Below are 17152 nucleotides of genomic sequence, written 5' to 3'. Positions count from 1 at the left end.
GTTAGATTATACTCACAGGAGGGGGCGGTCCGGTCCGATGGGTGTCGCGGTCCGGCGCCTCCCATGTTCTAGCGATGACATCCTCCTTCTTACCCCGCCCCCGGTGAGTGTAATCTCTTTTTTCTTATCTTTGAGGTTACATGGGGGGGGCCTTATCTCCAGCATTACAGAATGCTGTAGATAAGACTCTGATGGCTGTGGCCACAGCTTATAGGCCGAAAATGGGGTGACAGATTCACTTTAAAGCCATAAGATGGACTAGTGGATACAAGCACAGCCGGCGTGGCACCATGACATTCTGCGGAAACTTGCATCACTGTAGCTGTACCTCGAGCATGTGTCAGTCACCATTCAGATTTTCACTTGCAGGTGAGAATTGAATTATGACAAGTGAGGCGATACTACGAGAACACATATTATTTATTTTTGTTTTAATGACTACAAAGTATCTTTAGAAAGAACTACAACACCCAATTCCCTTTAAATCACACCTATGTCAAACCCAAAATAATTGTCCCTGAATCCCAGCCTTATAAAATCATCCCAATAATGTTGTACACGTTTTATTTTAGTAGTTTGCTGTGATAGTAACCCATAGGATTTGTCTACAGATCAATGACAAAAACAGTAACGAGTCGGGACGCTGCTAATATCTAAGTGGAGCAGCTGCCCAAAACAAGTGTCGATCGATGATTTCGCAAGCCGATCTGCACTTGCGTACTAAGATTTACATGTGTAATTCATTGGGACAACGATCACAAAAGATCATTTTGCAATCACTTATTAACTCTTCATTATTAGCAGCACATTCCCCTTACCCAAAGAGATGCGCTGCCGAAAAATGATGCTTTTTTTACGTCATCATAAAAGATGTAATCACTGAGTATGTTTGACTATTGGAAATCAATGATCGTACAAATAATCGCGCAACTGATCATTGACAGCTTATGGATACTGATCAAACCCTCTAAAGCTCTGAGGCAAAAAAATGAGCTGTGGTCCCATTGTATTTCCTTCTGCAAAAAAATGCACAAATGAATCTTACAAATTCGACATCCGACCATAAGTTTACTAATGGCGGCCACTTTGAGCTTGAGGTAGTCTATCAATTATACACAAATGTGTGTCCAAGGGAATACCTACCTGACTCATTTATGTCATGACTAGAGAAGAGGAACTTGCTCGTATAAAGTGTTATCTGAGCATGCTCGGGTGCATACAGAGTGTCTTCTGTGTGCTCGAAAAATATGTTTTTGAGTCCCCGCGGCTCCATCACATGCAGTGATTCCCAGAAATGTCCCCAAGACATGCAGCTGCGGGGACTCAAGCATATTTTTCGAGCATGGTGAAGACGCTCTGTTAGCACTCCAGCATGCTCAGATAACACCTTATCCCAGCACATTCGCTCATCAATAGTCATGAACTAAATAACTTAAAGGCTGTGTACACCTTTGCACTAATTTTTTTTTGTTCATTTGTCTCTTAAGCAACTTTCTAAATAGCCTTCATTAAAAATCTACCATTTTGCTGCTGCAGTGTCTGTAAGTCACTTATTTAGGAAAAAGATCTGCTGAAAAGATACAAATCTGCCAGAGTTCTCGTTTCTGATGACTCGCTTCTTACAATGTTAGGCCTCATTCACATATGGGATTTTTCAGTGTATGAGAAAAACAGACTAATTATTCTGATCAGACTTTGATAAGAGAGTGGTCCGAGTGTCATGGTTTTTCCTTGCGTGTGCAGAAACTGAAAAAAAAAAAAAAAAAAGTTTCTCCACCTTCTCCATTCTATGAAAATTGGACAGCATTTGGATGCCATCCAAGTGCAGTGCGATTTTTTCACAGACCCATTGACTTGAATTGCACATTTGAATCCGACCATCAATTTTAATTCGGACATGTTTCCGCTATTTTTGAAAAATCAATGGCCTCATAGACTATCGCTGGTACAAATGTTATCCGTGAAAAACATGCATAGAACTTGTCCACAAAAACTGTATGTGTGAATGAGACCATAAAAACAGCAGTAGGGTGAGGGAGGGGGTTGTAGACAGATCTCCACAGTGTGGTGAGGGGAAAAAAGCATATACAGTCTCAGGGAGGGCAGAGAAAACAGGCTGTAGGCCAGTACATGAAAAGGAAATAAGTGCAGGATAGAAGCTGTACTTAAATATTTGTTAATGTATATGACAACTCCCGGGAGCTCATATCCATCCTATATTACTGGGACAGACACTCCAAGAAGAGAAATATCTGAAATTTTGAATCAAGCTACAAATTACATATCAAGGGCTCTGAAAATGAATGAAGGAAAAAAGATTGCCGATTTTGCAGTTTTATTAAAAGGTAACCACTAATCTATTTAAAAAATATAATTTTTTTCAATGTCATAGGTGTCTGCAGCCTGTAAGATGGCCCCTGACAAGTATTTCCATCATATGGAAATTTTATCCATTGGTCAGGGCTCGTCTAGTAAATATTTGTCAGTGACCGACATCCAGTGAAAAATATTGAAGTGATATTCGAATAGGGGGCACATTTTCCCCATCTATGGCCAGTTTTAAGAGATACATGATTTATACACAACCAGTCTGGTTTTCATTATGAAGTTTTCGTCTACATAAGATTATGATTAGGAATCTTAAAAAAATAGGTTTTCCATGCAAAATTCTTTTGGCTAGAGTGATATTTTTTGTTATTTGCTGTTGCTCAATTTTATTACTTGCAGGGTCGTAGTGGGTGAAGGTTAAAGGCGTAAAGGGTTTCGAATAAAAACATCAATATATATATATAGCTTATATATCCACTCATAAATCTACAGCTATTCAGAATTAAAAATCAATGTAAGTATCTCTCTACATCACATTCATAAAGTCAGCATGTCCAAGGTGCTGGCTTCAGTCATTCGCTGCCTATCCTATAACTGCCTCGCACTTTGTAGGAATAAATGGCTGATGTGCAACTTATGTGCTTGGTGATTTTCTGCTTTTAAGTGCTTCCGTCTTGTAAAAATAGCCAGGGGTCAACTAAAAAGATCTGCAGTAATCAAATTACCTTTTCCCTACACATATCTCATGAAAAAAATAGACTACTATAAGCAATAACTGGTCTGCTTATAGGTGGCGCTGTGGATTTTAAACATATTTTTCAGTGTCTGGGAACCTGTGCTTGATTTTTTTAAAGACCCAAAGTTACTTTTACAGTTTCAAGTCCAGTGTTTGAGGCTGGAAGTAGTTTTCCAGAATAAAGTGTTTGTATTTTTCAACATCTAGTTGTTGCGGAGCCTTTGACTCCTGGCCTTGTAGACCTCGATGAGAAGATCTTTGACATATTGGATCTCTCTTTCGATGGAATCTGACTTTTCTTTCAGCTCTCTGTTGAGGACTTCTAGTCCGTGACATTCTTCATCCAAAGCATCGTATTCTGCACGTTTCCGTTGGCGGTATCGAAGAGCTGCTGTCTTGTTCTGGTCTCTCTTTTTCTGCTTGCGGTCACCTTTGGGCTGGTGTGAGACGGCACAGCTGGCGGCTGAAGTGCTGGGGCGGTCATACGGGGTAGGCCTGTTGAGTCGTTTGGATTGTACTGGCGGGTCAGTATTTGTGTTAATCACTATAAAATCCTGCTGATCTTCTTGAGGGAAATCACTTGAAACATCTGGGTATAGATTCAGGAGTTCAAGGCATCCAGAATCTAGTGTGTCCAGTGCCACGGGGGCAGGAGCTGGTGTTTCTGCAATGTAGGCATGGTACTCCACTCCTCTATCATCACTGAGTTGTTGATCTGGTGTTGGGAAGAGGAAGTGGACTTCATGAGAAGGCGGGGTGCTGGGGGCCACTTGATCATGAGGCATTGGAAGCCCAGGGGAGAGGGTCTCCTCCAGGAAATAATCTTCCATCTGCTCCAACTCCTTTTTCAGGAGTGTCGCCATGACCTCCAAGTCCGGGGCAGGAGGACCTGGCACGGATGGTTCGGCCGCTGCTGGCAGGAAACATGAAAAGTCCACCCTTTCCGTCATCCAATCCGTGAATCCTTCGCCTGTACAAAAAAAAAGTAAAAGTAAAAACTTAGCATTATGCTCAGTTATTAGTCATTCGCTGAAAAATCAGACACGATTCAAGCTGTTTTGTCATTTTTTTTATTATTACCACTACATGGTGTACCCAAAAAGGGTAGATTTGTGCAAATCACTCTTTGATCAAATTCTGATCAGAGTTTGATCAGAGTATGATCATAGTGTGATGCGATTGTCTCGGATGAGGAAAAGATAGAGAAAAATTTTCTCCATCTTCTCCATTCAGTCAGTCTATGGAAATGAACTCCGTTGACATCTGATTAAACTTCGGATCAAACTTGGGCATGCAGCAATATTTTTCATAGGACAGACTCACAGACCCACAGAACAAAAATGGTCAGAGTACAATCCGATGTTTTGTCAGACCGCACTCAGACCAAAAATAGTCTGAGTCTGCACCTCCCACCTCCCCTAAAAGTGACTAATTTGGGGTGTTCCCAGGGCGGAGTCAAAAAATTTAAAATTTTGGAGTACTTAAGTGTTTAGACAAAGGAGGCCCCGAACACCCTCCTACCACATAAAAGACACCAGTAATAAAAATAGCATGCAGGGGGCCATGAATACAATTTTGCATTGGGACTCAAGAGCTTCCGCTTAGCTCTTTGGGACCAGTTGAGTACTTGTTCTTGAATCTTTGACAGACAAAGGAACCCATGAGCTGGAGACTCTAGATAGACATTTATTAAGATGGCTATGTCCCACTTACCTGCCAGGCATCCTCCTTCAGCCCCGTGCAAATTGACCCCGTTTTCCATGTGCACTGGAAGCTGTTCATAGTGATTTCCATGAGCAGGGATCTTAAGGAGATCCGCCCGCCAGTGCAGAGTGCTAACTGGCAACATCGAGATCTCCAGATCCAGATTCAAAGCCGCCAGGAGAGACATCTTGACCAGAATTATTCAGGTTCGGACCGGAAAACTGTTTGGGAGCACGATTCCAGCTGGAGATGACAGCGGAAGGCGCAGAGGGTACAAAAGACCTGCAACAAAAAGGTGTATTAATTTTGGTGCCTCGACCATGGGGCAATAGTCACATTTGTGTATAACACTGAAGCCTTAGATATTTTTGAACAATGCCATATCTGAAGTTTTGTAACAATTGGAAAATATGAGCAACTGAACACAAGTGTGATACAGGTCACAAAAATCTAGATGTCAATGACCTTTAAATGTTGTAAAGTTGTGGATCACATTTTGGAAGGTGAGATCGAAGATCATTCAATGACTTTAAAAAATACAAATTTTAAAAAAATTAAAATAAAAATCTATTTTTTTTAAATCTTTTATTGAATACGAATATCTTAGTTGCTTTTGACTTTAAGACACTCGTCAAAGCATAGCCCCCAAGGGGTACTTGAGGAAACTTTGCTGGAACTGCAGCTGTTATGTGTCTACTGGAAGCAAGTTATCTGATCTAAAGATGAAAGGTCGTAGTTCCAGGAAACCTGTGACAGGGAGAAGGATACTGCTAGGTCTATGTTTAACCAAGCTGGTTATTAAATAACTACTTCAATGCTAACGTGTTTGCCACATATTGTGCATTCAGCAATTCACAGAGCAGAGAAGTCATTAACAGTGCTAATTTTATAACCCACAGACAGAGGGCGCCGGCAGATCAGTTGCTGCAATATCAATCACTGGATCAGCAAATCCCTCAATTTTTTTTTTATTAAACTCTGTGTTAAGCCCCCATTACACACTGCGATATCGCTAGCAATATCGCTGTAAAGTCACCGATTTTGTGACGTAGCAGCTATATTGCTAGCGATATCGCTACATGTGATACTTACCTCCGACCGGCTCCCCCGCTGATTATCGCTGATCGCGCGAGAAGGTCCTGGACCATTTCTCGTCGGGCGCTTCCTGTGGCGCCGACGAGCGACGCGTGGACGCGGGCGGGAGGACGTCAGGATCGCCTCGTCTGACAGGTAAGTAGCGACCCCCGACTCCTGCGATGTCGCTGGTGAGATCTGCCTGTGTGGCAGCTCACTAGCGACCACTTAGCGATGCACCAGCGATCCATATCGTTGTCGGGATCGCTGGTGCATCGCTATGTGTAACGGTACCCTTAGACACAGACATAAGATAGCGGAAATATCCTTTGTCCCATATATGTGGAAGTTAACATTAGTAGGCCTGTTAATTATAGATCAGGACTATGGGACAAACAGCAGACCCTTCTGCCAATTTATATCTAGGTGGGACATTAGTGGTTAATGAAAAGAAATCCAACTCAGCCAATCACTATATCATCAGAACCGATCATTCCCAAACTCATCCACTGCCTCCATATAACATGACCTATACAAGTAGATCGTCTTCTGTATGGCTCACACAAGAATAGAAAAAGAAATCTGAGTATCATGCAGAATAAACAGGCAATTTTTATCTAATTGTTCATGCGTATAGCATTTGTTTTTTTTACAACAGCAGTTATTATAATTTACAAGACAAAATACAGTTTCCTATTGTATAGAATTTTAATGTATCTCTAAAAAGTGGACATTATATGGTTGATCTGTACGGGCTCCGATTTATTTTTTTTTGGTGCACCCATAGACTTGAAAACGAGAGTTTCATCTGAAATACGGAAGAAACTAGTGCAGGCTGTGATTTTTCTTCTTGTGCAGGTTCAAAACGGGAAAATAAAACATGGACGTAGAAAACAAAAGGACGTCAGAAGGAGTCCTGGTGCTGGTTTCATACATCCATTAAACACAGGCCATGTTGGCATCGGAGAGCAGGCCCGATCGCAGGGTGTCCAGACCTGTATATGAAACAGTTAACTCAGGACCGGAGACATGGCGGTCGGGGCAAGTCTTCCAGTATCCATTTCAACGGAGGATTGGAACTGCCGTTACATGTATCTTAAAGGAGATCAGTCACCATGAAAATGTAATCTAATCTTCAGGCACCATGTAATAGAGCAGGAGGAGCTAGACAGATTGATATATAGCTTTTTTTTTAGATAAGATTTAGTACAACCTGTGATTATGGCTAGTTTCACACTAGCATTTATTCGACACGGCGCCGCTAAGCCCCACCCCCTGCCGGCTCCCTGCCCGCCCCATCCGGTCATCGCCGCCTACTATCGCACATGGGCGCTTGCGATCTGCGCACCCTATCTTTAGCATAGGGTGCGCAGTTCGTGCGCTAGTAGGATTTTGGCATGCGCTGCGCACTTTTGAAGGTGTGCCCGCGCGCGCCGAAATGCAACATGCTGCGTTCGGCGCGCACGGGCACACCTTCAAAAGTGCGCAGCGCATGCCAAAGTCCTACTAGCGCACGATCTGCGCACCCTATGCTAAAGATAGGGTGCGCAGATCGCAAGCGTCCATGTGCGATAGTTGGCGGAGATGACCGGATGGGGCGGGCAGGGAGCCGGCAGGGGGCGAGGCTTAGCGGCGCCATGCGCTGCGTCGAATAAACGCTAGTGTGAAACTAGCCTTAATCATTTAATCCTCTGCTTCTTCTGGGGGTTTCTGTCCAGAGGGCGGTCCTATCAGTGACTGACAGCTTTCTTTGTATAACTGTGCACAGAGACAGCTGTTAATCACTGATAGGACCGCCCACTGGACTGGAAACCCCAGAAGAAGCAGATGATTAAAGATGAAAAAACAATCCTCTCTCACAAAACTATATCTCAATCTACTTCAATCCTCCGGATCTATAGCATGCTACCTGCAGATTGGACTACATTTTCATGGTGACAGGTTCCCTTTAAAACTGTTGTCAAGGATTAGATAACCCTTCTGATTTCTTTAAAAAACAGCGCCACACTCGTCTACTGCAGGTTGTGTGAGGTATTGCAGCTCAGCCCCATTACTTTTATTAATCCCGGACAACCCCTTTAAAGAGACAAGTCAAGTGCTGGGGCCGAACTGAAATACCAAAAGTGACCCTGTTGCCATAAAATAAAAAAAAATAAAAAACATTTTGCCTGACATTTGAAAATTATTAAATTATGAACATTTTGGAGGGAAAAATATTTTTTTACGCAGTTTGATAATTTTACATTTTATACATTTTTATCATTTACACTTATAATAAATCAAGGACTGTTCCCATTTAAGAAATCCCTTCATTCTGTATATTAACATTGTTCTCCATGGATCTGGATGACGGATTGTCTTCTTCCATAACCCTCCCTTCCCTGTGCCCAACCTGCTGCATTTACAGTAAATGCTACTTATCTCTAAACTCTCTCCCCCCCCCCGGGAATGATTTTTCTGATCCATGAAAAACAAGCGTAAATTAAATCCCAAGGGCTGAGCTGGCGCAGATGGTTCAGGTAGAGCCCGAGCAACAGATTTACAGAACACATTCTCTATTTTAAGTTTTTTTTTGTCTATTTATATTCATTAAAATATATTGAAAATTTGCAAAAAAAATCTAAAAATAAATGCCTCCAAAAGAGGGGAAAAAAAAAAGTACACCACCAATTTACAAAAAATACATATATTTGAATGTCAAAATAAAACGATGCAAATATTGATATAAAAAATAATGAAAATATTAAATCCAACTAGGTAAAAAAAAAAAAAATCTACATTTTAGATATAAACTCCACGTTTTATTTTCTGCCCACGTTATAGTCATTGGTCAAGTGGCGCCACATTAATCTGTAGTTGCCTTTTTATATTGATATGGATCCGCCACTTACCCAGATAAAGGAAGTGAAATTATCAGCCGTCACTAGATTATAGAATATGAATAAAATAAAATGACGTGGGCATTGTGTTGGTACTTACTCCATCTTTGCAGACGCTGTGGTGCGGCACAAGTGCACGAGCACACTTGGTTTGCGGGGTTGCAAGATTTAGAAAGCCATGATCACTTTCAAGCCAAAGGTTTGATGATGTCTGTGCTGCGAAAGTGATATGAGTCCCAACGTCGGGAGACTAAACATGTATACTGTAATCGGGAGATTACATCACCGCATCTCCCTCCTACAATTAACCCATTCCTTGCCATAGGAATCGTCTAAAGAAGCAGGGATTACAATTCCCCACGGGATATAAGAGGCGGACTCCATCTCCTCATCGCGTCTGGTCATAGTCATTTGACTTTGGAGTCATTTCGGAATTTTTTTTTTCTTGCTTACATAAAGGAAATCCCATAGGGTTTTTTTGATTTACAAAAGGGGAAATCAGCAAAAATAAAGCATATTTTTTTTTAGTAACTTCAGCTTGAGTGGAATAGCTATATCAGGGACCCCGGGGTCTTAAAAGGGGTTTTCTAGTACTTTTATATTGATGGCACAGCGTTAGGGCGCAGTCAGATGGCAGTATATATATAGGACCCAAGATCAGAACACAGAGCATGGACTGGCCGGCGGCTATTCTGACCCGAGCGTGACAGCTTCATGTATTTTTGTGCAGCTGTCAAGCTCAGGTCGGGAGAGCCGCTGGCCAGTCTTTGCATTGCATTAAGATCTTGAGTCAATTTATATGTCCGTCTGATTGCAGCAGGTTCAGATGACTTTCATCTAATGGGCATGGCAGACTGTAGGGGTGACCATACTCTCCCCTACCATATAAACAGACACCATTAGTATAAATGCCACACAATGGGTGTTACAGATTTTGCATTCGGGGTTTGGGGCTTCAAGTTACACCTCTGTTCAGCCTCTTGGGTGATGAACATTATGGTCACAACTACAGCTCCCATAGGGGGTACTCACCACCCCGAGTTTCCAAACTACTCATATGCCCAGCAATTCAGGAACTAGCCCCTTATTTTATCACAATTGCACGGCTGGGCATTACTTTTATATATTAGGACTTTGGAAAAACTTTTTTAATGGAATCTAGGATTTATATTTTTTAAGGATTTTTCAGGCTTTTTTTTTTTTTAAAGATTTTTAGAGTTTGAATTTATTTACACTGTATTATATCAGCTATACATGCAGAGTACAGTTGTGCAGTATTTGTGTAACGTCTTTCTTGGCCATTTGCCTATTGTATGCCCCAGAACGATTGCCATAAGTGATTAACGTCACAGAGCACAAAGTGATACTGGGGAAATTATGTCACTGCGCTAGTGTTCCAAGGCAAAATACACATAGGGACAATATATACATATATATATATATATATATATATATATATATATATATATATACATACACACACACACACACACATACATACATACACTCACTGGCCACTTTATTAGGTACACCATGCTAGTAAGGGGTTGGACCCCCTTTTGCCTTCAGAACTGCCTCAATTCTTCGTGGCAGAGATTCAACAAGGTGCTGGAAGCATTCCTCAGAGATTTTGGACCATATTGACATGATGGCATCACACAGTTGGCGCAGATTTGTCGGCTGCACATCCCTGATGCGAATCTCCCGTTCCACCACATCCCAAAGATGCTCTATTGGATTGAGATCTGGTGACTGAGGAGGCCATTTGAGTACAGTAAACTCATTGTCATGTTCAAGAAACCAATCTGAGATGATTCGAGCTTTATGACATGGCGCATTATCCTGCTGAAAGTAGCCATCAGATGTTGGGTACATTGTGGTCATAAAGGGATGGACATGGTCAGCAACAATACTCAGGTAGGCTGCGGCGTTGCAACGATGCTCAATTGGTACCAAGGGGCCCAAAGAGTGCCAAGAAAAAATTCCCCACACCATGACACCACCACCACCAGCCTGAACCGTTGATACAAGGCAGGATGGATCCATGCTTTCATGTTGTTTACGCCAAATTCTGACCCTACCATCCGAATGTCGCAGCAGAAATCGAGACTCATCAGACCAGGCAACGTTTTTCCAATCTTCTACTGTCCAATTTCGATGAGCTTGTGCAAATTGTAGCCTCAGTTTCCTGTTCTTAGCTGAGAGGAGTGGTACCCAGTGTGGTCTTCTGCTGCTGTAGCCCATCTGCCTCAAAGTTCGACGCACTGTGCGTTCAGAGATGCTCTTCTGCCTACCTTGGTTGTAACGGGTGGCAATTTGAGTCACTGTTGCCTTTCTATCAGCTCGAACCAGTCTGCCCATTCTCCTCTGACCTCTGGCATCAACATGGCATTTCCGGCCACAGAACTGCCGCTCACTGGATTTTTTTTCTTTTTCGGACCATTCTCTGTAAACCCTAGAGATGGTTGTGCGTGAAAATCCCAGTAGATCAGCAGTTTCTGAAATTCTCAGACCAGCCCTTCTGGCACCAACAATCATGCCACGTTCAAAGGCACTCAAATCACCTTTCTTCCCCATACTGATGCTCGGTTTGAACTGCAGGAGATTGTCTTGACCATGTCTACATGCCTAAATGCACTGAGTTGCCGCCATGTGATTGGCTGATTAGAAATTAAGTCTTAACACACAGTTGGACAGGTGTACCTAATAAAGTGGCCAGTGAGTGTACACACACACACATATATATATATTAACCCACATATTTTTATATACCGTAGTCTATAACAATTTTCCAAACAGATTTACATCATTTATTAAGCCAGTGCTGCAACATGATCTAATACTGTTCAATGCCCATATGTTAATAGAATGTTGCCACCTAGTGGCCAAATAATCAAGAAGAGTTAAGGAATACTTTGTCATAAAAATTGGAAGGATTTTTCTTTCTGTTCACCTGGTTCTCTCCCTGGTTGTGCAATGTTATTTCTGAGCTCAATCTGTGATGTATAGACATGTTTTCTCTGCATACCTTAGGTTTTATGTGATATAGTATGACAGGTATACCTATACATTACTGAAATTCTTTTATAGAAATCTAAAGCATCAAGGTTGTCATTGTCTAAAGAAGAGGTTGGCGAGCGACAATTCCAGGGGCCACATCTGGGGCTCCGAAGATGGTACAGCCTTATTGGTGGTCAACCTAGCACATCTTCCAAACATCTTTCCAAAGACATACTGATAGGGAATTTAGATTGTGAGCCCCATCGGGGACAGTGATGATAATGTGTGCAAACTGTAAAGCGCTGCGGAATATGTTAGCGCTTTATAAAAATAAAGATTATCATCTTCGGAGCTCCGGATGTGGTCCCTGAATTGCCCGCTTGCCCACCACTGCTTTAGACAATTTTGAGATTTTGATTTTGACTTTGGAAAAGGAATATATGAAGTACAGTATATAATATGTATTGATAACAGGTATGGCAGGTTTAGTCACTAACAGCTCTAAGCCTCTCCAACCTTCAGCATCTCTCCTGGGAACTTACCAGGTCCATGAAAAACAACAGTAAATTAACCCCCCAGGGGCTGAGCTGCTGCAGATGGTCCTATTCGAGAACATTATTATTTACAGCTATCGCTGCTAAACCCTACTCTACATTTAACACATTGATCTTTGAGATTAAACGACAGGGCCGCAACTAATAGGGTCCACTAGAATGAAACAGGCCAACTGGGCTCCTTAAAAATTGCTAGTCGTGGTATTTGGAAACTGATATTTTTTAATAATTTTTCTTAATATTAACATTAAATATATTAGAAATGTATAACGCAATTTATAATTTATATCTAGTTCTCATGACTTTTTTTTTACTCATTTTAAAAAAGGATTATTTAAATGGAAATTATAACTAATAGGGAGTTAATAGATGGCGGTCTACCAGTCAGGATCCTTATCTCTTTGCCATGGAGGACAGCAGCTTTCAAAAAAATTAATATCTGTGTAATACTTCACTTCTCCTGTGGGGGTGATGTAGAGAATTAAAACACTCGCCGATAAGTTCCTCCAAGGATTGTAGCTGATCATTGTGCAGTCGGACCACCAGTGATCAGATAATCCTTGTGGAACCCTTATAATTAAAATAATCTGGCCAATGTGGATAGCGCTTTTAAGGTTTATTTTGGTTGATGTCCCTACAAACTGTTCTCTTATTTATATTTTTCTTTATAAAGAAATCATTATGGTTGTAACCGACTATTTTGACCGGCTTTTTTCTCACGAGTATGGGAACCGTTATGCTTGTTGCAGACTGTATACGTAGTACACAATCTTCATATGTCCTCAGAAAAACTCCTGAACTTCATTCTACCATTGATATAGATTTATTGTGCATGGGTATGCCAAAATGGTCTGCTTTTGGCATGGCTATGCTTGCCATATGAAGCAAACCCTTGTTTTTTTTTACCAACTCCATAGAAGAAATACCATCGAGGCAGAGAGCTCCATTTATCAGAACATATATTTGTCAATCCTCTAGCACTTAATTACCAAGCATAGAGGGAAATTTATAAGGTTTATATGGACTGGAAGCTGGAACACTGAAAAGGGGTAATCTTTGATTTGGGAAAATTGCCTTAGAGTAAAAGGGTTGTACGGGACTTTAACATTGATGGCCTCTCCTTTTATCCATGAATGGTATATCAATGTCTGATCACAGGGAGTGCGACACCCAGCACCTCTGCAGATCAGCTGTTCCCGATGTTGGCGGCAGCCAGAGCCGTTGAGTTATGGACCTGCACAACACATCTCTGTCGACTTTATAGTGGACACAACTGGGTACTGCATATCCATCATCTATTGATTTGACTAACTGAGCAGTTCCGGCTGAACGGCGGGTGCCGGGTGTCGTACCCCCACTGATCAGATCCTGAAAGGCCATTAATGGATGAAAGGATAGGCTATCAATGTTAAATTCCTGGACAACCTCTTTAAATGATCAGGCATTTCAATAGGCAGAAGTTGTCATCCACAGGATGGGTGATAACTTCTACATGGGTGTACATCTGACAACTGGGACCCCCACCCATCGTGAGAACAAAGCATTTTTATTCTCTGTACGAATTGAATACATGAGACCACCACTCCATTCACTCTTTATGGGACTGCCAGAAAAGGTCAAGTAAAGCGCTCCAGCAGACCACATAGAATGAGTGAAGCGGTTGTCTTACTTTGGCAGACCATACAAAATAAGTAAAGCATTGGTCTCTCATGTTCACTACTGCTCTGGCAGACCCATAGAGAATGAGTGAAGCAGTGGTCTCACATGCTCACTACCGCTCTGGCAGACCTATACAGAATGAGTGGATTGGTGGTCTCGCATGCTCACTACTGCTCTGGCAGACCCATAGAGAATGAGTGAAGCAGTGGTTTTGCATGCTCAGTACTGCTCTGGCAGACCTATACAGAATGAGTGGATTGGTGGTCTCGCATGATCACTACTGCTCTGGCAGACCCATAGAGAATGAGTGAAGCAGTGGTTTCGCATGCTCACTACTGCTCTGGCAGACCTATACAGAATGAGTGGATTGGTGGTCTTGCATGCTCACTACTGCTCCGGCAGTCCCATAGAGAATGAGTAGGGCGGTGGTCTCATATACTCACTTTCGCTCTGGCCAACCTATGCACAATGAGTGGATTGGTGGTCTTGCATGCTCACTACTGCTCTGACAGACCCATTGAAAATGAGTGAAGCGGTGGTTTCGCATGCTCACTATCGCTCTGGCAGACCCATAAAGAATGAGTAGATCAGTGGTCTTGTATGCTCACTACTTCTCTGGCAGACCCACCGAAAAAAGAGTGGATTGGTGGTCTCGTATGCTCACTACTGCTCAAACAGACCCATAGAGAGTGAGTGGAGTGGTCGTCTTGTATGCTCATTACCACTCTGGAAAACCCATAAAGAATGAGTGGAGCGGTGGTCTGGTCTCGTATGCTCTCTACTGCTCTGGCAAACCCATAGAGAATGAGTGTAGCGGTGGTCTCGCATGCTCACTACTGCTCCAGTAAACCTTTAGAGAATGTTTGGAGGAGTGGTCTTGCATCGCATCCTCATTGCCACTCCATTCTACAGGGGACAAAAGTGACCCGTTCTGATGAGAGATGGAGGTCCCATAGATCAGACTTACATTCATCTGGAAGTTAGCACTTTTCTGATGGATAGTTGGTAACGTCAACATAATGGAATACCCCATGAAAAATAGTGTGCATGGACAAATTTGTGATAAAATATACACATCAATCATGCTCTCAAGGCAAATAAAGGATATTACAAACGGTATGTGTGCTCTACACGTTACAACATTTTTGTCAGTATTGTGGATCAGTATGGAATGGGTATCTGTGGCTTCTATGCAACCTGTGCATTTTTTTTTTTTTTTTTTATTAACACCACAACCCTAGTGCCTCCATATTTTCTAAATCTTTTTGTGCAAACAATTTTTTTTTGGATCATATTGTGCTTTTTTGTGCTTTTGGGAATAAATATTTGACTGTCATGTGCATTGTTTAGGTTGTAGAGGAATACCCCTTTGCAAAGGTGTTCAACTGATAATTATCACTTATTTACTGGATAGACTAGAACTACTACATCAGTAAGGGTAACCCCACCAGTCGCATGAAGGGGGGATACCATGTTGGGGCAACTGATACTGGGATACCTACTGATTTACAGAATTAGGCCGGGATCACATATGCGAGAAATACGGCCGAGTCTCGCATGTTAATACCCGACACTCGAGAGCGGAGCGTGCGGCTCCATGTATTGCTATGTGGCCGCACGTTCCGCTCCGAGTGCCGGGTATTAACATGCGAGACTCGGCCGTGTTTCTTGCATGTGTGATCCCGGCCTTAGGGTCTTGAGTTTCCCATTTGAATGTCGTGGTGGTCAAGCATTCCTTCAAAGTCTATGGGTCTGATGGAGACAACTGAATACAGAGCATGGTTATCCTTGTCAGTCATATAGACTTTGAGGGAATGTTCAACAGCCGCTCGATTCAACATGTAGCCCCCCATTCTGCCAAACCCCAGCAATGGGAACCCCTGTAGCGTTCACATAGGAGATACATATATATATATATATATATATATATATATATATATATATATATAAAACGATGGATATGTTGATTTAATAAATTTATGTCACAGCTGCTGCAAAATCTCTTGGGGACCTGATCTGTCAGTCATTTCCCAGGGGGCCGCACACGAGCTTCTGACTGACAGGACTACACCAAAACATCACAACAGTTGTCACGTGACGATCAGTGATCCACATACAGACCGATTTTGTGAGTTTGCAAAATCCCCTGTGATCACATTTAACCATTTAGAAATCTAACTACAGACTAGACAACCAAAGGGCCATTTGGTTTATTACCCCAAAACGCGTCGGTTGATAAAAATCTCTATTTTATATCACCGAGGATTCTTTAGTTCTGCAGGTACTGTGATTTTCCACTAACTTCCAAGGGCCCATAATAACATACAAGGGGGCAAAGTTGGACCTTTCTTTTTATAAAGAATCCAGATGATTTGGACAGCGGCCTCATTCATTAGGTTCTCTGACACTTATGGAAGAGCCACGACATGGTATATAAGAGATCCCATCTCTAGTTTTATATTAGGACAGCGCCAAACCTTGTGTGGTCACCCCCAATAGTTGGCCTGTGGGGCCACATGCTACAGTAGTGTTTTGCATTAATATATCTATTATACGTAATATTCCATTATGGCTTACTGAATTGTAAAGTGCTACGGAATATGTTGGCGCCATATATCGTGATATATAACAATTATGATATGCACCACAAAAAAAACAAAGCTAGGCGGTCACACTAGCTAAACTACTTACGCCATTTTCGCAGTTGTGTTGTAGTCGTAGCACAAGTGCAGTCGCACACTTGTTGCGTAGTCGTGCAAGTCTAAAAAGCCATGGCGACTCATGTACGAGAGCGGCGTGTGTCCAGGCTAGAGCTGCTGCTGGGAGGTTCTGGCTTCTAGGTTTACAGGGGCTGAACTTTGTACAGTGTAGACAGCAGAGGTGACATCAGCTGGGACTACAGATCCCTCCGCGGACTCCACGCCTCACCGTCAGCCCAGTGTAGACAGCAGAGGTGACATCAGCTGGGACTACAGATCCCTCCGCGGCTCCACGCCTCACCGTCAGCCCAGTGTAGACAGCAGAGGTGACATCAGCTGTGCTACAGATCCCTCCGCGGACTCCACGCCTCACTATCAGCCCCTCTGGGACCTGTTCACATCACCGCTGCAGTTTGTGTCACATTATTTCTGCTTTTCTCTTGCCATTTTATTTTGTTTCACTTTTTGTCACCTACTTTTTAGTCAGTTTTTTATTTTTTTTACTTTTTGTTCATGCCC

General features: G+C 42.3%; 1 protein-coding gene across 1 annotated transcript; it reads right to left on the bottom strand.

Annotated features, from left to right (window-relative positions):
* Window positions 1-402: 402 nt before the first annotated feature.
* On the bottom strand, window positions 403-16924 carry ATF5 (activating transcription factor 5). Its single transcript, XM_073580684.1, has 3 exons — window positions 16626-16924; window positions 4778-5050; window positions 403-4034 (listed from the first exon to the last, which is right to left on the bottom strand). Exons 2-3 carry the CDS (start codon window positions 4953-4955, stop codon window positions 3268-3270), a joined length of 945 nt encoding a protein of 314 aa, XP_073436785.1. The 5' UTR covers window positions 4956-5050; window positions 16626-16924; the 3' UTR covers window positions 403-3267.
* Window positions 16925-17152: the final 228 nt, after the last annotated feature.

This window comes from Dendrobates tinctorius, unplaced genomic scaffold, assembly GCF_039654945.1.
Source record: "Dendrobates tinctorius isolate UK_male_01 unplaced genomic scaffold, ASM3965494v1 ptg000065l, whole genome shotgun sequence".
Lineage (NCBI taxonomy): Eukaryota > Metazoa > Chordata > Amphibia > Anura > Dendrobatidae > Dendrobates > Dendrobates tinctorius.
This window is presented reverse-complemented; position numbering and strand designations above follow the sequence as displayed.

What these genes read in the sequence shown, in the direction of transcription:
- ATF5 (XM_073580684.1), bottom strand. Translation starts at nt 4,955, where the DNA reads ATGTCTCTCCTGGCGGCTTTGAATCTGGATCTGGAGATCTCGATGTTG. An exon ending in TGAAGGAGGATGCCTGGCAG is followed by an intron (nt 4,035 to 4,777) that starts GTAAGTGGGACA and finishes TTTTTTGTACAG; the next exon opens with GCGAAGGATTCACGGATTGG.